This window comes from Pelodiscus sinensis, chromosome 27 (genome assembly GCF_052426305.1).
Source record: "Pelodiscus sinensis isolate ZL-2025 chromosome 27, ASM5242630v1, whole genome shotgun sequence".
Classification (NCBI taxonomy): Eukaryota; Metazoa; Chordata; order Testudines; family Trionychidae; genus Pelodiscus; species Pelodiscus sinensis.
The window spans coordinates 6,156,624-6,177,252 of NC_143078.1; the positions used below are offsets into that span (position 1 = coordinate 6,156,624).

The following is a 20,629-nucleotide window of genomic DNA, read 5'->3' on the forward strand; positions in this document are numbered from 1 at the left end:
AGACAGGGACTGCTGCCTCTTTTCTCAGAAGCAGTGGCAGAGGGCAACAGGCAGCCCAACTGAGAGGTGAGCTGGTTTTTAAACTGGCTCCCCTTGCAGACCACCTCCCACCTGGCACCCCGTGCTGCTACCTCTGATACAGTAGCTGCCGGCCCCGCCCTTGGAGACTATAGAATAGTCGGCTAACCAATAACATTTCATGAGGTTACTCAACTATTCAATTAACCGATATTTAACATCCCTAGTACACCGCTGAGAGGAGCAAAGTCCCAGACGGTCCTACAGAGCTAAGTTGAAATAGCAATTCATGTAAGCAGCTAGCTGAGCCTGTAAGATCTCATTGACAAGGATATTCTAAGCCCTCCCCCACAACACACTCTGTCAATACAGAATTATTTGTGTTTATGTATAGGGTGAGGTAAATTGAACCTGTTAACATGTCCAAAGTCCTTTCGTGAGGGAAGTGGGGTGTTTGCCTATATCCTTGTGTGCACTTCATACTGTATATAACACATCACGCCCAGCATCAGCTTGCCTTTGTCTACATTGTCGGAGGAAGAACATGAAAAAACCTCAGTCTTCTCCAATGCATTGTTCCACAAATAGGATCTTTTGTTTCTGTACAAACTAGAGGTGAAAGTAAGCGGGTGCTCTCTGGTGCGCAGTAAACTAGCAGCCACCAGGGAACTATTTAAGGGCTGCTAGCAGGTACCTGGGTTGCAAATAGGATAGTACTTGTAAGGAAATGTCAAGTTGCTTTCACCACTGGTGCAAACAGGATTTTTTTATGGATCTACTCCTTAGGGGTGCCAAGTTGCTGAGACTTTAATGGGAATTGAAAGCTCATCTCCTTGCAGATAATAAATATGTGCTTAATTCACACACAAATTTTCAGGTATCAGACTGCAAGGGTTCTATTTTCAAGGAGTTAGAACTATTTTGAGTCCTTCTATCAGCACCTCTATGGATTTTAGTAGGACACATGGCTCGGAATATCTGCAAAGCAAATCACTATTTGCCCTTGCAGTGGGTAAATACACTTTCCTGATTACTTAACTTGCCTGCGCAGAGAGGAAAATAGGCAAGAACTAGCCAAAAGCTTGTCAGAGAGCAAATCATCGAAACGGAATGTACTGTCATTTTTTAAGCCACATATTTTTTACTATATTTTGGGAGTGCCTACCAAGTGTTCAAATAGCTCACACTTTTATTCAAAAGGTCATGAATATCAAGCAGTTAGATATTTATAGATTTAGCCAGGCCAATGTTTGTACTTCTTCCCCAAAACGAATCTTGTTTGTTAATTATTAAGCAAGGGGAATGTACACATGTGGAAAGCTGTTGTTTAGTCTATTTTATTAACAAACCCACAGTAATCCTTCAGTAATGAGAAGAAAAAAAATATCAAGTAGAACAGTAAGAGAAAATGTAATCATTTGTTCTTCAAAATAGGGTTGCCAGTTTTGGGTGGACTTTTTTCTGGAGTTTTTAAATCACATAACTATCTTTAATTAAAGGGTAATCTTCATTACATACTTGAAGACGCCAGGACAGTCCTGGAGGGCTGGTATCCCTATTTCCAAATGCTATTTGGCATGCCTGGAAACTGCCAAACTACTACAAAGTAAAATTGTCCGAAATAACATTTTCCAAAATTTAAGAGAATTTCCATAAACCAACTTCTGATTAAGGGGATCAGGAAGAAACTTTGCCTAGAGACAGTTAATTCCATGGATTGTCCACTACAGAGTTTCTTGCACTGTCTTCAAGTGCCTGGTTGGCACTGGCCCCTCTGGGAAACAGGATCACAAGAGCCACTTATCCAGTATGGCAACCCCTATTTTCCTAAATAGAAATCGATTAATCAAGAGAGAAGTCAAATCACAGAATCATAGAACACTAGGTCCCTTCCAGTTCTCGAGATATCATCGAGTACAGTCCCCTGCCCTCATGACAGGACTCAGTACCATCTAGACTATCCCCCATAGAAGTCTATCTAACCTGCTCTTACATATCTCCAGACATGGAAATTCCACAAGCTCCCTAGGCAATTTATTCCAGTGTTTAACCACTCTGACAGTTAGGAAGTTTTTCCTAATGTCCAACCTAAACTTTCCTTGCTGCAGTTTAAGCCCATTGCTTCTTGTCCTATCCTCAGATGCCAAGGAGAACAATTTGTCTCCCTCTTTCTGACACCCTTTTAGGTACCTGAAAACCACTGTTATATCCCCCTCAGTCTTTTCCTTTCAAAACTAAACAAGCCCAGTTATTTTAGTCTTCCTTCATAGGTCATGTTCTCTAGACCTTTAATCATTCTTGTTGCTCTTCTCTGGACCCTCTCCAATTTCTCTACATCTCTCAAAGTATGGTGCCCAGAACTGGACACAATACTTGAATTGAGGCCTAATCAGCACAAAGTAGAGCAGAAGAATGACTTCTCGTTTCTTGCTCACAACACTCCTGTTGATGCATCCCAGAACCATGTTTGCTTTTTTTGCAACAGTATCACACTTTTAGCTCATATTTAGCTTGTGGTCCACTATGATCCCTAGATCCCTTTCTGTCATACTCCTTCCTAGACAGTCGCTTCCCATTCTGTATGTGTGAAACGGATTGTTCCTTTCTAAGTGGAGCACTTTGCATTTGTCCTTATTAAATTTAAATTTCATCCTATTTACCTCAGATCATTTCTCCAGTTTGTCCAGATCATTTTGAATTATGACCCTACCCTCCAAAGCACTCGCAATCCCTCCCTGCTTGGTATCATTTGCAAACTGAATAATTGTACTTATGCTAATATCTAAATCGTTGATGAAGATATTGAACAGACAGGTCCCAAAACAGTGATAGAAATGTAGCCGTGTTAGTCTGGTGTAGCTGAAACAAAATACAGGACTATGTAGCACTTTAAAGACTAACAAGATGGTTTATTAGATGATGAGCTTTCGTGGGCCAGACATACTTCCTCAGATCAAATAGTGGAAGAAAATAGTCACAGCCATATATACCAAAGGATACAATTTAAAAAAATGAACAAATATGAAAAGGACAAATCACATTTCAGAACAGAAGGGGGATGCGGGGGGGGGGGGGGAAGGAAGGTGAATGCCAGTGAGTTTATGATATTAGAGGTGGGGAAGGGTAGATGTCTGAGAGTTAATAGTATTAGAGGTGATAATTGGGGAAGCTATCTTTGTAATGGGTAAGATAGTTGGAGTCTTTGTTAAGTCCCCTGCTTTAGAACTCTACTTGTTATGCCTTTCCAGCAGGATTGTGAACTGTTAATAATACTCTGAGAATAATTATCCAGCCAGTTATGCACCCACCTTACAGCAGCCCCACTTAAGTTGTATTTGTCTAGTTTATTGATAAGATGATCACGTGAGACCGTATCAAATGACTTACTCAAGTCTAGGTATACCACATACTCCACTTCTCCCTTATCCACCAGACTCGTTATCTTATAAAAAAAAGTTCAGGTTATGCATGGTTGGTGGTATTCAACACTGTTGTAAATATAAATTATGCGCACCCAGGACTCATACTGTCTGCAGAACTGTTGTTCTATACGCAGGCACACGAAGGCCACACTATTTATATATGCCATACAGACGAAGGACACAATTAATTGTGGTCCAATCCAGTAGTCCTTAGATCATGAAACTTCCACTGATGTCCATAGGTGTTGCACTTTGCAACATCATGATGGATTTAAAATCAATTATTTAAAAAAATACTAGGACTAGAGTGAAGGAATGTATCAGCAAATTATATTTAAAATGTTCAATTGTTTACATTTCACTAATAAGTGAATTGATACTAGTTACTTTGAATCTCCTTAATAAATTTTGCGCAGAACCCCCCTTTTGCACAAGAACCCTTATTTCTCAAAAAATGAGGTTTACAGGTTCTTGTGCAAAAGGGGTTTTTTGCACAAAATGGACACATCTACACTGCTGTTTTGTGTACAAAAACATCTTCCGCAAAAAGCATCAAAAGAGAATATGCAAATGAAGCGCAAGAAGTTGCTAATGAGCGCTTCATTTGCATTGCCCCTTCCGCAAAAAAGAGGCAGTATAGACATAGCCCTAGCTTTGAGAAGGGGGTCTGAACCTGCCAATGTCCCATTTACTGTATTTCTGCTGACCAGCCCCTCATAGTGAGGAAAGGGAGGGGTTGTAATTTCAGCTGCAGGGGGGCAAACCAAACACAAGCCATTGTGAAAAAGGAGTGTATCCAATTAGCTTAAAATTTAAAAATATATGCTAGTGGGAGGAGGTAGATTAACTACGTTAAGGCTAGGGGCCTGGCATCATATAGAAAGAGTAAGCCCCCCACCTCCTCCACACACACACACTTACAGAATGTTGCAGTATCTATAGCTGTGGAACGTTCATAAGTAGCTATGTTATCTTTCTGAAAAGCATCCTGGGGTCTATGCACAGGTGCAAGCAGGATTTATTTCCACCCCAGAAGCAAGAGTCAACAACATGGTGTAAAAGGGGTAATTCCAGCAGACAGTTTATTGTGCACTTCTCTAGTCCAAGGCATGTTCAAATCTAGTTCCCGCCCATTCAAGGCTGTTTCGTTAATGTTTCACTGAATTCAGTTAAGTGTTAGGAACATATTTCTGTGCTCACCACCATCTGGGAGTGCTGAGAAAATGCTTTAATGGCATTTGTAAACATTGGGCTTTTAAAAAAAAATGTTTCCTTTGCATTAGGACTTTCTATCGACTACAAACAGCAGAAATGTAAGAATACTGTGTGTGTGCGCGCGCACGCACATGCACACGTGCATGCTCACTCTTACTCTGGGTCCTTTCCTGTTAAAATACTAACAAAAAAGTGAGCATACATATTCATTGTGCCAGTGCAGGCTAACACCAAGCCACAATCCTGCAAGCCCTCTGCTTATGCAATTTCCCATCAGGCCAAGATTCCCCTTGATGCAAACAGAGGTGACAGTAAGCAGCTGTGCCTTGGTGCGCAGCTCCAGCAAGAGCAGGCTAGGCTGCGGCAAAAGCCAGCAGGGAGCTATTGAAAGAGCTGGCAAGGACCCCAGTTGCAATAGGACAGCACCGGTAAGAAATGTTAAGTTAGTTGCATCCAGCTGTGAAAGTATTGAAAATTGCATTCAGTGGAGTTTGATGAACGAATGGCTTGCACTTAGACTTCAGCCTGCAAGCCCTTATTCAGATGAGTAGCTGTTATTCACAGCAATGACACCACTGTGGTCAGGGCTACCCACATGAGCAAAAGTGGGTGGAATCAGACTCGTAAGCTCTAATCCTAAGCCTGTTGAAAGTGCTAGGAATTCAGGGTGCACAGCAGGGTCAATTCACAAGGCCAAATGAAAGGCACTGATTTCAGAGGCCTTCCCAACCTGAGCAGCGTGACTCCCACAGCAACCTGAGGGGCAGGTGTTATTGTCTAAGCAGTCAGTTGCTCAGACAGTGGCGGGAACGTTTCCCCTGCTTGATTGGTGTCAAGGTCCACAACACAGTCAAGGAGCAGAAATGCAGATTGCATATTGCTGTGTGCGTTAGGTTTGCTACATAACTGTGTGAATGCAGATGACTGGGATCTCTACGGCTGGTCCAGTCTCGAAAGCAGTTAGGAATACAGAGGGGCTAGCTTGTTTCACTAGCACGCCTCGCTTCTACAGCGGGGGGAGGCGGGAAATTATCCTATTCAAACTCTTCCAAACTGAGCTGTAAAATCTAAGCTACTGAACCACGTAAGAGAATAAACTTGCGGAGAACTAATATTGTCACTGCCACACACCACTAACACCTCATGAAAGCTAATCATTATGTGAAAACACAGTTTGGTCAAGGCTACTGAGTCTGACTCCTCCAAAGGTCATGATGGAGGAGAACAGGATGTCAGAATAAGGTGTCTCCTGTGAGACGTATTTAGAGTGTTTAAGACAGAGCCAGGAAGTTCGGGAGATGAAGGAGGAGGGAGAATGGAATTCAATGGGCAGCTCAGTGATCTGTCAGAAGTGACTTGGTTGTCTCAGTATAGTAGACAGAAAAAAGGTGATTCTATAATAAGAATCATCACAGCAACTGATATGCCCATTGTGTGTCAGGGAAAGACTGAGGTTTATTGGAGGGGATTTCATGTCACTACATCCCGACCCATTTCTGCTAAAAAAAATTACTACATGACCCCAGGAGAGGGGGGACTGAAGTTTGAGCCCCACCACCGAGGGCCCAGAAAGTCTAATGCTTGGTGACCTCATTAAAATAGGGTTGTGACCCACTTTGGGGGTCCCCATCCAGATTGAGAACTGCTGGTCTATGGATTGGAAGTCAAGACTTCCGAGTTCTTTTCCTAGCTCTACCACAAAGTTGCTTTGCTGATCTGTGCCTCAGTTTCCCCAGCAACGAGAGCGATGGCATTACCTTTCTCGCAGGCATAATTAGGGAGTGTCCATACAGCGCTTACCCTCAGAGGAAAGTTGCTTTAGGCACGCAAAGTGCCAGCGCTCTGAGATGATCAAGTCACCCTGCAACTGGCCTTAGGTCCAAGCAAGGGGCACTTCGATAGCATGGAGATAGGGGGAGCCCTGCTGAGCTGCACCTGTTCTGGGAGCAGAGCATGAGGCATGTGCAGTAAGCCAGTCTGCACCCCTGAGCCGCAGTAAGCATTTGACAAAGGAAAAGAGAGAGGCGTGGAGAAGTGTCTCACTGCACATGAGCAATCAGTTTAACTTGTATTTTTCACCTGTCACTTTATCCTCCCCCTCCAACTGACTGCAGGAGCCGCACTTAGCAGCTCCTCGCCAGCTGCCACAACGTGGACCCCACCCTCTAAGCTCATCGGCTAGCCTGGTGAGCGGCTGAGCGCTTTGGTTGGTGAAGATAACTTTGATCCAACCCCCAATGTCAAGCACCTCCCCCCGCCTTACTTTCTGAGAACAGCTGGAGTGAGAAGTTGCGCGGCGAGTTTGTGATTGGGTGGCAGGCTATAGCAGGGTGGGTGAGGTATTTACCTGTCCAGGTAAGTCAGTGACAGGTCATAAGCAGAGCAGAAGAGGAGGTGTCTGTCTGTTTGGGGTGGTAGCCCTTTGCTTGGGGAAACCGAGGCTTTTGATCCTTATCTGTCTCTCCTAGTTCAGGTGAGTTAATCTCTAACTGAGCTGTGTGTGTTTCAGATAAAGTGGAGGGGTTCTCTGGCACTGGCTACGGCTGGGGTGGATTAGGAGTTTGGGAAAGAGCGTCTTAACTCAGACTTCCTTCCTGCCATTTCAGTATCTGTTGCTGGAGCTGCAATCTGCCTGCTCCGAAGGCTGCAGACCAGGTGAAATCCCTTGGAGGTAGAATTACTGGTATCTGTAAAGCTTTCTAGCTTTCTCATTGGTGCTGGGGGGACAGGGGAAAGGATGTTCCTCTGTAGTCAGTTTTGATGACCGACATTAAAAGCTTCAGTTGAGTGGCAAGTAATTTATTTTGCCTGCTTGCTTTGGAGAAGATAAGAGGGGGAGAGGAGATGATAAACAATAAGTGCAAGTTCCAGTCACTCTAACAAAGTCATTATTTTTAATTTTATGGTTATATTGTCACTGTGGGGGTGGGGTTATTTTTTTAAACTTCTAACTTAAAGTGTTCTTACAATAGCTTCCATCTACCATGGAGAAACAAGAGTATGTAACCAAGAGTAATTGTGATAATACCTCTTCCTCTCCTTTCAGTTTGAGCCTTGATAGCTCTGACCATGTTCTTGTAGAACTTAGCAGCCAAGAATTTTGGTAAAACTTGCGTGCTTGGGGAAGCGGTCTGCTGAACAGCACTGTGGACTCGTGTGTAAAGCTTGTGTTCTGCATTTGCTCCGCTCTGGCCAAAAAGAACCCTTCATGACTATGTAGCTGTGTCACTAAAACTTGTTAGCAGCTGCCATAAAAGCAGATTCCTTGTATAGAATTAACTGCTGCCATTGCTGATGGGAGTTGTAAAGTTTTCAAGGGCAGTGGTAGCAATACAGCTAGCTCAATTTGTATTGTAAAATGACTTTCCCCACGAAGTAGAAAAGCTGGGTTTTTTAAAATTTAGTTTCCCATAGTTTATAAAAATCAAAATGAAATATGTACTTCACTAGCAAACGGGCTAGTTTTTTGGCAAACAGGAAAGATTGACAACTCCTTTGAACCTTACAAAAAGGTTTTGAACAGCCCTAGTGGGGTTGAAGTTCATGAGGTTAGTTTCTCTTCCTCTTGCATTCTAAGGAAGAAACTGAAATTCTCTCTTTCCATTTTGGGCACCTTTGATCTCTTGCTTAAGAAAGTTTCTGTCTTGGTAGTCCTGAGTGTTTCTCTTCCCCTAGCTTTGCCCCAGAGAACAAGTGAGAAAGTTAATCATGCAACTCTGACAGTTGTATATTTTTGTACCTTTCTTATGTGACTGATACAGGTCCAGATGAACGTTGTTCCCAATGATGAATTTTGGTCTCTTCATACAATGACTTTTTTTTTTTTTTTTTTAAACACTTTATATGGAATCTAAAGCCCTTCAGCACAAATTTGGAGAGCCTATATTTTGTTGTTTGCTATATCACTGATCACAGGGCATTGTGTTTGTTGTCTAGCTGACAAACTCTTGTAAACAGGAAGCTGACTTGAACTAGCCACTTCAGGTTTCTGTCACACAATTTGGAGTAAGAATCTGACTTCCCACAAACTCCAATTCCCTCTTACAAGTTTATGGATGGGGAACTAATGAAAATTACAAATACCACTGAAGCAAACTTGTGAGTCTCGCTGCAACTGTAAGCATGTGGTTTCTTGCACTGTTAGCATTACAAAGTCACAGAGAACCCACAATGTCCTAGAGTCCCTTAACATCTTAACCTGGTCTTCATGCTGGCAAACTGTTCAACAGCTGGATATAAAAACTACCAGCTATCCTAGATCAAAGGGTGGTGGTTTATTTAAAGTAATACTTTATCAAACATGAAATTGAGACTGCTGTATGCATTGAGACACAATATCTACGACACAGCATACCAGAATGTATGAGGAAGAAGTTTCTTTAAAAAAAATTCTCAGTCTGACTAATCCTGAATGTGTGTTCTTGATGCTGTTTAAGGGCAAAACAAAAACAACCTTCTCCCCCCAAAAAAAACCAGCTGCTACATTTCTGAAAGCCTCATACCACAATGAGTTGCTTTGCCATTCCTTCTGATGGGTAATATTGACTCTAGTTTTCAGTGGAGTATGTGGGGTGTGTTTTTGGTGGTGGTTGATTGTGTGGTTTTGGGGTTGTTGGGGATTTTTATGGCTACAAATAAGTGCACGTTTTTGTAAGCTAAACTTTGTAGCCTCTCTACCTGAGTTAATCACATCCTCTAAATCCTTAGTGGTGCATGGAAGGATTGAGCCTTTAAAAGGCCAGTTCATTCTCAGTCAACATTTAACCTCCATTTCAAAAAAGCACCAAGTCTGACAAAAGTGGAGACGTGACAACTCTGCCTCCATAAAGTTTGGTCACTAAGGTCTCTACACACTGGTCTGAAAGATGTTTTTAAAACAAGCCTCCTCTCTGAACTTGCCACCAGGTATGAGGTGCTGGAAGTCTTAGGAGCTAATTACGGAAAACCATGTACCTTGGGTTGAGCCTCTGTATCAAACATATTAGCCTAGAATCATTCAAGTAGCTGTTGGTATATCAGGGGAAGAAATGACTTCTAAAAAGGCAGTCCCTACATATGGGTCATGCATCCATCAGTTACAACTTCCTAGCTAGTTCTAATTACTTGGGGCAGTGTTTCTTCAATGGCTGTTTTGACATGTTGGATGTAAAGAAGAGCTAGTCGTCATAATTCTCAAAATCAGCAATATTTGTACCTCACTGACTAATGGGCCTAACAAATATGGGTTAGAGATCTGATTTTTTTTTTTAAGCCTAAATTAGAGTTCGTGATGGCAAGCAACAATATTTTGGCATGTGACCCAGGGAGAGTATGGATTTGGTAAGCAGCTTTATAATGCAAGGCTGGTAGCAGACTTAATAATTAAGCTTGTGACCGCATGGTCAGTAGGGGTACGTCTAGACTACAAGCCTCTTTCGAAAGAGGCTTTTTTGAAAATCTTTTGAAAAAGCATTTTGAAAGAGCATCTAGATTGCAACCTCTTTTTTTGAAAAAGCGGCTCACTTTTTCGAAAGTGCATCCGGGCAGTCTGGATGCTCTCTTTCGAAAGAGCCCTGTTTACATTCAAGAATGCCTTTTTTCAGAAGAGCACTTTTGAAAAAAGGCATTCTTCCTCGTGAAATGAGGAATACCACTGTCGAAAGAGAAGACGTGATCTTTCAATTTAATTTTGAAAGAATGCGGCTGTAGTCTAGATGCTGGTGAAGTTTTTGAAAAAAGGCTACTTTTTTCGGAAAAACCCTGCAGTCTAGACACAGCCTAGGAACTGAGGTTGGGAGAGAAAACAGTGTTCTGTTCTCAGCTCTGCTACTGACTTGCTATGTGACCCTGGCAGAGTTGCTTAGCCTCAGCTCCCTCATGTAGAAAATAGGGATAATGCTCTCCCACCTCTGCACAGTGCTTTAAATCCTAGGATGAAAGAAGAGTTCAAGGTCTCCTACATAAACAAATCATCACTGAGACAAGGAAAAAGTAAATGTCTCTGAATTCCAACTTCCATAATTTAAAAAAAAAAAATCTAAGCTCACAGTCGCATTAAACAAGTTACTACAGTTATCTGGGCCTCTGAATCCAGTTTCACAGAGACCCCCTTAGGCCTGTCTGAAGCAAAAACCCGTTCCTCTAGGCATTACTGCCATGTGTCTTTCTCCAGGGAGAGTAAACTCTATGGCTATGCCATGAACACACCCACCCTAACTCATGATTTAAGTGAAGACTCACCTCTCTGTGGCAGCTGACAAACTTGCATCATTTAGAGGTGTGGAGTGTAAGAAAACTAGCATTTTGCACAGAGGAGATGCTCTTGGTAAAGCAGTGTGCTTGCCAGTTTAGTTAGCAGGCTAGTAAAACTTAACCTGTTAACTCTCATGCCTTGGCTATATTTCTTCAGTCTTAGCCACACTACAAATTGTACCTTCTAGCAACAAATGTAATTGAAGCAGGACTAAAAATTGTTTAAACAAAGTGACAATAAGGACAGAGTGGTTGGCACAACTTCAGCAATTGCTTCATCCCATCCAAGCATGTAGACTGAGCCTAGCAAAGCCGAGAACTATTGTATTGCTTTTGCTCTGACTCTCTTTTCCCTTACCCATTAACTACTGCCTTACCCTCTTTACAGAGACCCCTAGACTGTCGGGAATCTCGTGATCAAAATAGGCTCTTTGAATTGGTGGCCTGGCGTTTACCCTACTACAGGTTTATTGAGCCCTGGTGTCTTCCAGATTTTTCTTCTAAAGCCACTAATTTGAAGGGACTTTCAGCACAGAAGGATGATCAAATCAAACAGAGCTGAAGTTTTTACTTTGAGTAGAATGCGAATATAACTTGTCTGAATTGGCGTGAGTGTTCCAAATATAACTCTTAACACGTCATGCTCTTTCTCCAGCTTGAATTGGACCTACTCCATACCTGCTTCTGGAAGTTCTTGCTCCAGTGATTTGTGATATGCCTAAAGAGGGTTTGTGCCTAGGGACAGCTGGTCAAGATTCGGGCAGTTGTGACAGCATGGTCAGCACTAACTCAAACCTCTCTGAAGTTGTAAGTAAACCCTTCAAGGAACCTTATTGTCTAGGGCTGGTAGCTGATGGCCACGTAAATGTAGAACAGTGTTTCTTAAATTGTGTTCTGTGTCACAGAACAGTTCAAAATCGCTGCCCTTAAAGGGGCAGGTGACTTTTTTTGCTCAACTTTTCCCCAACCTTTTTTTTCCTGGGTGTTCCTTTAAAAAAAAATTGTTTGGTGTTCCTCAGTCTTAAAGTTTAAGAAATACTGATGTAGAAGGTGGGGATTTTAGGTAGGCAGCAAGTTCTCAGTTCTATTGAATAGATATTTGCAGGGAGGTAGCACAAAGAAGCCCTTGTCCATGGATCAGGATCCCATTGAATTAGTTAGTATATAAACATGGAACAAGAGACAGTTCCTGCCCCAAAGAGTTTTTTTTTTTTCTCCATTAATTCTTAGGTATATTCTAGCAATCAAGCCACAGTACAGTTCAAACATCAGGCAGACACTTAGCCCGGGATGGGGAATCTCAGACTCGAGGGCTGATATGGCCCCTGGCTTCCCTGGATCCGGCCTCCAAGGCTCAGGGGGTCTTTCCCCAGCATAGGGGAGCCCACACTGGAGCTACAGCTTCCCCACCATGGGGCTGAAGCATACAAAATCAACTAGCCTGGGCTCCCTTGCGCTCTGGTGCCTGAGGAGACAATGAGACTTAGGCACTTTAGAAAATATTAAATGTGGGGGAGTGTTTTTCTTGTTAGTCGGGCCACGCCAGTGCAGGGTGGGTTGGTTGTGTGGGGTTGGGATTTTTTTTGGGCTTGTGTGGCCCCTGACCCAAACAAGTTCCCCACCCCTGACTTAGCCTAAGCAAATCCCAGTGCAGTGAGACCTATTCGCGGGCAAACGTAAGTTTGCAAAACAAGCAGATCGCCTGCTTCCAACTGATATGCAGGTGGCCTTTGTGTTTGCCAGTGTTCTGCACAGCGTGTGGCTCAGAATGGCTTAGTGAGTGGGAAGTATTAATTTGCTGCTTCTAAATTGCTAGAGTCCTGATTTCAACCTGGGTTGTGTTAGGGTGCAGGGCAGGAGCAGGCCACTGTTTGGTCCCCTTTGCAGAGATCCAGCTCGCTAGACTCCTCCCACCAAAGTGTGACCAACAAAAACCCATTCCAAGTTAAGCTAAAGGAGATGTGTCAAACCATTCTCTACTCTGCTTTAAGTCCCGCTAAGTCAGTAATGAAGCCAGTTAAGTATTTGGCCCAGTAGACGGTGAAAACCGTGCAACTGCACCTCTCCGTTGGATGCTAGTTTGTATCAAACATATTCCAGGATTAGGGAAACGGACTAGTCCTCTGATTTGGAGCATATCGTAATTAATGTGCTGTAACTGTTTTGAACAGGTCCTCCCTGCTATTGCACACTAGAAATAGACCTGTGTATAACTAATAGAGATGGGCAAACCAGTTGCTATAGGATACCAGCTCCAGCTTGATGTCTTTTTCCAAAATAAACTTAGAAAAACTCCCTTGTGTGTGACCGGTTTTCTCTTCCATGCCTTCAGTCTTATAGACCTCTAAAGATGCATTGCAGAGTTGAAAAGCATGTTCCGCTAGCCCTGACGCACAGGCTTGATGTGATGATGGAGAAGGGGAGAATTGTTTACAATCCACTGATTGAGACAGGTCCCACAGTGCTCCTCTAAAAGGAGGGTTACGGAGAGAAGCCACCATCCTCATAAGCTTCTGAATGTCTGGAGGCTTGCCAAGGTTCCAACACTCCGTATGGATGACACACACCAAGGCAGCTTGTCTGTGGTACAACTAGCCAGTCACATGCCTGACGGGATTACCATAACATAAGAACTAGGGGTCACTAAATGAAATTAATAGGTAGCAGGTTTAAAATGAAAGGAAGTACTTTAGCAGCACACAGTCAATCTGTGGAACTCCTTGCCAGAGGATGTTGTGAAGGCCAGGATTTTAATAAGGCTCAAAGAGCTAGATAAATTCATGGAAGTCCGTTAATGGCTATTAACCAGGATAGGTAGGAATGGTGTCCCTGGCTTTGTGTCAGAATCGGGGAATGGCCAACAGGGGTTCCCATTCTGTTCATTCCCTCTACGAGCATCTGGCATTGGCCACGGTCAGAAGACCGGATACTGATCTAGATGGACCTTTCGTCTGGCTATTCTTATGTACTGGAACTGGTGCTTCATAGAAAAGTTATTGGTGGCTGCTGGACAGGATTCTAATTGCTTCATCAGCAATGGCAAATCTGTTGGGGCTGTTGGATTATATGTCCGACCGAGATTGCCCTTAAGCAGTACTTCTGGTGGTGAGGGGCTGAGTTGTCCCTAGGTAGACTAGCAGTTTGGGTATTCAGTAGTGTCAGTGCAGCCGCATGTGCGCCCCTGAAGGAACAAGCAGCTTCGTTGACACTACAGGCATTCCCCGAGTTACGTGGATCTGACTTATGTCGGATCCGCAGTTACGAACGGGGGTTTTCTTGTCCCGGGGGACGGGAGCGGCGGGACGCCCAGATGCGCCGCTGTCCCGCCGCCCGCGTCCTCTGGGGAGAGAAAAGCTGCTCCACGTCTCCCTGGCCTGCTGGGGGGAGTCCCCCCCAGCAGACCAGGGAGACGGGGAGCAAAGCCGCGGAGCATGCGGGTAGCGGGACAGCCCAGACATGCCACAGCTGTCCCGCTGCTGGCGTCCTCTGAGGCTTTGCTCCCCGTCTCCCTGGTCTGCTGGTGTCCAGCAGACCAGGGAGACGCGGAGCAAAGCTGCGGAGGACCTGGGCGGCGGGACTGTGGTGCGTCCCGGTCCGCCGCCCACGTCTCCCTGGTCTGCTGGGGGGAGGCGGGGCGCAGCTAGCACCCCCCCTCCCCCCAGCAGACCAGGCTTTTCTCCGGACGCCTGTGGTAGAGCAGCTGGGGCGCTGCTGGTTGGTCCCGCAGCGCCGCACTGGGCGCTACTGGACCAACCCGGCAGCACCCCAGCTGCTCTGCCCCGGGTGTCCCCAAGTCAGCCGCTGCTGAAACTGACCAGCGCTGACTACAGGAAGCCTGAGGCAGAGTTGCTCTGCCCCGGCTTCCTGGAATCAGCCGCTGATCAGTTTCAGCAGCAGCTGAATCTGGACGCCAGTTCCAACTTACATACAAATTCAACTTAAGAACAAACCTACAGTCCCTATTTTGTACGTAACCCGGGGACTGCCTCTATAAATATGATGGTAAATGGTGGTGTTACACTTACTTTCCCCATTTGTGGTTTGGCTTGTCTTCTAGAGTGATAACAGCTATGACCATTTATCTGTGGAGGAAAAGGAATGTTTGCTGTTCCTAGAAGAAACTATTGATTCCCTGGATACGGAAGCAGACAGCGGGGTTTCTGCCGATGAGACGGACTATGCCGAACGGTCTAAGCTCCCCAGAACATGGCCGAAGAGAGATGCTGTTCCAAAGAGTAAGATTAAAATTTGCATTTTGTACCCCAGAGAACTTACTGCGTTCTCTAGCCAGCACTGTAAGCCCTGTGACACAGTAAATGTGAGCATAAGGGACAGATTATTGTCCCAGCTTCCCATGCACAGTAAAATAATACCTGGTGGTAATGCATGATTGACTAGGGGGGAAAACGTGCTGGGGTGGATGGAAGGGATTAAAGGTTTGTCTTTCTCTAATGCGCCTAGAGTAGATTTAGCACTGAAGCAGAGCTTGCCTATTACCCTGCTGAAAGGGAACAGCTAGTGTGCAGGCCAAACTCTCTATAGGCTGTTTACACTTGTATCCTACAAACGGACATTAAATCTTTTCATCGGGCAATCTGTCACTCAGTGACAACTTAGTATCTTTGCAATAAACAAATATTAGCCCCCTTCCAATAATGCCCCCTCTAGAATACATTTTACAGTAAGGTATCGTGGCTCTGTTATATTGGCAGCCCTGTTAGAAAGGTTTGCTATGCAAGTAAGTAGGGGGATGAGCTTGGTGCAATGCTCGGTATATAGCTGCATACTTAACATTTGGCTTTCTGTCTAGATTTGGACAATGGGTCTCCCACCGAAAGCTTTGCTCAGCGACAGGGAATAGAACAAAAGGGTGAAAAACGTGTCTCTTTGCTCTCGAGTTCCGCTCCAGGAGCGGTTTCTAGTGCCGGCTACCATAGCCTGCCAAGGAACGTCAGCGCAGCAAGTGTACAAGCCACCCCCAAGGCTTCTGTCGGCAAAACAGTTGACTTCACTGATGGTCCAACTCCAACGGCTCAGACAGGGAAGCATTCATGGAAGATGCCCAAGAGAAGGGAGATTGAGGACCAGTCAAATGACCAGCCCAGTGTGAGTACTCAGATGAAGCCACCAAGTTTGGAGTTCATAATTCTCCAACCCCCAAAACCCTTCCAGGATCCTAGCGGGGCGAATACCAGATGTCTTGCTAAGCCCGGGCAGGTAGTTGGTAGTGAAAGTGAGCTACACTCTAACCATTTAGAGGCAAAGGGAAAAGCTACAGAAGCAATAGGGAATGAGCCTGAAGTGACTCCATCACATTCTGCTCCAGGGAATGCAAGGCTGCCACTCCAAAAGGAAACTAAACCTTGTGAGAAGGGAAGAGAAAGAGCCACCATGCAAGGCAGCCACGAGAAATTAGACTCGGAAGCTTCTCTAGATTCCAGTGCCAAACAAGGGCCTCCCACAGCCCCAAAGCCAAGAAAACTGCCACCAAATATTATCCTTAAACACGGCAGAGTCAACACTGCTCCAATCCTCGATCCTAATCACAATAAAAGAGGGCTGTCTCCATCTTCACCCAAGCACAAATCCAGCACGAGTGAGTGTTCCCCAGAAATGCAGGAAAGAGCTCGGTGGGAGGCTTTGGAGAAATTGGGACTCTTACAGGATAAAGGAAGGGATTCTAAAATCCATGTTCTCAGACCTGTGACTACTCCCAAACCTAAGGATGCCCAGGTGCTGACTTCTAGGGCTGGCAGTAGGGAGAACTTAAACAGTGACGACCGAATCAGTGGTCCTGCTCATAAGAAACCTGACCCGCCACTTGCTCCAAGTTTGAATCCAGCACATAGGGCTGCTTCTGGCTCGAGAGAGATGATCAAATCCAACTCCTTGGAGCGTTCAGGCATAGGTCTGAGCCATGAGGACCAGAACATGGATAGCAGCTCGCTCAGCAAAACACCAGTCCCGGAGAAGATGGCTCCCAGCGTGATCAGGAATAGCCGACCACGTCCGGTTTCCCTGGGCACTGGGAAAGACTTTGTTGAACTCAAGGCATCCAAAATGGATAAGGAGGAGTTGGAGACAAGTGAAAAGCACAAATCTTACCCACTGCAAAAGTTTCCCCGACCTACTTGTGTCAGTGTAAAAATCACCCCTAAAGGCGCTACAAATGAACACCGGCGAGAGGCTCTGAAAAAACTTGGTCTACTGAAGGAATAAGCAAACTAACACTGTAAATTCACATGTTTTATGCAATTGCACTTACCTTTTTATGCTATGGATACGGGAACTATTGTAGTTGCTCTTAAGCAAAATGGGACCAACTGTGTGGGTGAACACATCAGTCTTAACAGGGTTCTAGGCTCACTTAGATTAATTCTGCACACTCTGAACTGGCAGTATGAACAATCCTCATGGTTTGATTTCCAGGGGGACAAGACTAAAGTAATACTGCCATTAGCATTATTCAAAGCTTTGTGCTAAATAGACATCACATGTATATAGTGTATAAAACTTATTTATGCATCATGGGAATAAGTATATGAATGGGAATATTGTCCTAAATGTGTTTGTTGCATATTACTCCCCTAAATGTTCACTGTCCGGACACCATGAATTCCTGGTTGTGGTTGGATCTAGTCCAGAAAGCCAACTGGGGAAAGATAGGATGGCATGATTGGTCTGTGGGGGGAGGGGGAAGATGTTTGGGGTTTTAATTGATTCAAGCTTTCATGACCCTGATCATGTGCCTGTAGGAATGCACATAACTCTTGAAAGCAATGGGAGCGCTGTATCTGCCTGTGTGATCAGGAGCCAGATATTTTACTCCAGATAGCAGTGAATAGCAAGCAAGATTTATGCTGCTCTATCAAGAGGTGACTGGCAGGAGAACGTGTGCAGGTATCAGATTCAGAACTGCCACCCAAAAGGAGGAAAAATACAGATTTGAGTGTGGTGGGGTTTTTTTTGTTCTTACCTGCAATGTGCCTTAATGTATCCAGCTTTATGAACAAACAACTGCTGATACCTTATGGTCAGCTTTTATGTTATGCACCTTTTTATCTTAAAAGGTTTTTTTATTTTGATAATAAACTATTTTAAGTAACTAGAGTATGGATTTCCTATTTTAAAAGATTGCATGTTCTTACCAACATTTGATGGTTGAAACAAGCTTTATTGAGAACCAATAAGGAAGTGTCTCAGGAGTAGCGGTGTTAGTCTGTAATTTTAAAAATGACACGTCCTTCTGTAGCACCTAGTGTACATCTACACAGCAGCGCTAGTTTGAAATAAGCTATGTAGTTTGAGCTACACAAGTTGTGTAGCTTAATTCAAGCATATTTCAAGAGACAGAGCACCACATTTTGAAATTAGACTGCTATTCCGACAAGTCCCTTTAATCCTTGTGGAATGATGTTTATCAGGACGTTGGAATAGTAAGCCCATTATTTCAATTGCATTTCAAAATAACGAGCATGTAGTTAAGATGCAGAAAATGCTATTTTTGGGAATACCAGATGTCTCTGGCCATGGTCTAGACTTACCCTTAGACTGAAATACACACACATACACACACGCTCTATCATGAGCTTTCCTGGATAAAACCCACTGTCAGATCTCACTACTGAAATGATTACTTCTGCACTTGAGTGATAGAACCTGAAAAGTGAGCAGTATCTTAATGCAATTATTCACTCCCATTTCTATACTAGGACAGTATTGACTGGTCTTGACATGATATTAAGTGCAACCCACTTTGTACTAGACGGCAACCAGAGCAAAACTGATTCAGCTTCTGAACTGGCTTCCTGGATACGGTGAGTCAGTTAGTTCTTTTAGCACATCAGACTAGAGAGAAGAGGTAGCTACCAATGAGGCAAAATCTCTCTGCTATGGACTTAGCTGCTGCCTCCAAAGTTCATTTAATACAATAAACTAATTGTACAGGTTAATTGGGTCTGTTCTCAAGTAATGAGCCCTGTGCAATGAGGCCTTGCCCTGACTTGGCAAAACTTGCAATGATGCTGTATCCAGGGGCAACATAGTAAACTTTTGAATTAATCATCAGGCACATACCTTGCTGGCAGACTGCTGCCATATGGTTATGCATCAGTTACTATGGAAAACAATATTTTTCCTGTAGTGTATGTGGCTGCCTGAGGCTAGAGGAACAGTTGCTCATGCTTCATAGCTACAGACGATCTGGGGAAGCTGGAGCCAGGGAGCATAACAGCAGCCTAGGACTGTCGGGTCTCAGCTCTGCAGCCCAAACCTCTGTACAGTCAGAGCTGTGTGTTTGTTGCACTCAAATGACCTTGGGACTGGGGAGAGAAAAAACCTGTTACACAATGTTACTGCCGAGCCAAAAGCCACACCTGCCCCTCCAAACTGGCTCTTGGTATTGACAGGAGCACAGGTAGGTACCTGCCAGAACCCGAGTCTTCCTGTGAGTCTGCTAGGCCATGCCTCCTGCAGTCTCATTTTAGTGTCTTCCTCCTAAACGTGGAGATGAAATATAGACAAAGGGGGCTGCAAATGAATTCTGACCTCCTCTCACCCCCCCCCCCAGCCTTCTCTGCTATTAGATTGGTCATTTACTACTCAACTCTAATTTTCTGGTTTATATAGTGAACCCATTTAACTTTGATTAACCTCCGCTCTGAGCCCCAGGGATGCAGAAGCATTTTTGTTGTTTTGTTTTATAAATCTAGAGAACAGGCTCTTACCCAACTTTGAACCACCATGGCAGTCATGCATAGCCCATTTTATTCATTAGCAAGACCTTTAAAAATCTTACTGGGCCCTGCCTGCTCCACCAGGAGTAAACAGTGCCAACCTAGCCTGTCTGATCAGGTTGCCTGCAAGAGCAGAGAACTTAGTTCTACAAAAAACTCACGGGTCAGAAGTGAAAGGGAACTCCTAAGCACCAACTGATTCCTTGGAAGATTATTCCTACAATGACATTTATTTAAAATATCGAAGACTTTTCCCCTTAAAAGCTTTGAGGTTAGGGGTGTTTGCTCTTTCTCTGGAGGGTTCTTGGATACATTGTCGACCGCGTGTCTGCACGATCCTACGAATTGCATCTATTGTAAACTCTTCAAGGGGCGGTCTCCTGGCTTTTCTACAGAACACTGCAACTTGTTGTAAGGGAGAACTGACAAGAAATGGTTGCAATAAACTTTGCTTTGGATTTATGAGCCCAGACAAGTTGCTGCCTTCAATGGCTATTGCAGCTTTACATAAACATTCTTCTGTTGATAGAGGCCCTGTTACTCATTCAGGTTATGGGAATTGAGACTCTGCCTCCTGCAGTAAAAAGTATTTAATAACATTTGTTCCTGCTTTGCCTTGCCACCTTCCCCATCCATCCGAAGTGGGGTGTCAGGTACAGCATGGGAAATGGGTGACAATACTCTCCATCCCTCACTGACTAATCCACATTTCCTCTCCAATCTGAGGGTCACAAGCAGTAGCTTGCACACACTGATCTACTGCCACTCATGTGAAGACTGAGCAGCTCTTCCTGAAGTCTTGGGCAGCCATATTCATGAGCAGGAAAATCTTGTCTTCCCTAGTAACTGAGTGACCATGTGAGTGCTGGAGACTCAACACTAAAACATTCCTAGAGTAGAAATTTGCTGGAAGGAGGCCGGTACATCTCTGCCCCTCTACACCAGATACCACATCTGGATTTCCAAAACGCACTTCATTTCCTAGCTCTTTTCAGCCCCCCACCCCTC

The 20,629-nt window shown here is 44.3% G+C and overlaps 1 protein-coding gene across 5 annotated transcripts; it reads left to right on the forward strand.

Annotated features, from left to right (window-relative positions):
• Nucleotides 1–6,917: 6,917 nt before the first annotated feature.
• Nucleotides 6,918–17,996, forward strand: C27H1orf116 (chromosome 27 C1orf116 homolog). Of its 5 annotated transcripts, none has more exons than XM_006137234.5 (4): nt 6,918–7,128; nt 11,542–11,693; nt 14,944–15,121; nt 15,697–17,996. In XM_006137234.5, exons 2-4 carry the CDS (start codon nt 11,601–11,603, stop codon nt 17,103–17,105), a joined length of 1,680 nt encoding a protein of 559 aa, XP_006137296.3. In that variant the 5' UTR covers nt 6,918–7,128; nt 11,542–11,600; the 3' UTR covers nt 17,106–17,996. The 5 variants fall into 5 exon arrangements, with proteins under 5 accessions (XP_006137296.3, XP_075766126.2, XP_006137297.3 ...); XM_075910011.2 differs by having other exon boundaries at nt 6,918–7,010; XM_006137235.5 differs by lacking the exon at nt 6,918–7,128 and adding an exon at nt 7,172–7,310.
• The last annotated feature ends 2,633 nt before the right edge of the window (nt 17,997–20,629 follow it).

Bases quoted from the DNA above. Each gene is read 5' to 3' on its own strand.
- C27H1orf116 (XM_006137234.5), top strand. From the start codon at position 11,601: ATGCCTAAAGAGGGTTTGTGCCTAGGGACAGCTGGTCAAGATTCGGGC. The intron at 11,694-14,943 runs GTAAGTAAACCC...CTTGTCTTCTAG, and splicing joins ACTCAAACCTCTCTGAAGTT to AGTGATAACAGCTATGACCA. The intron at 15,122-15,696 runs GTAAGATTAAAA...CTTTCTGTCTAG, and splicing joins GAGAGATGCTGTTCCAAAGA to ATTTGGACAATGGGTCTCCC.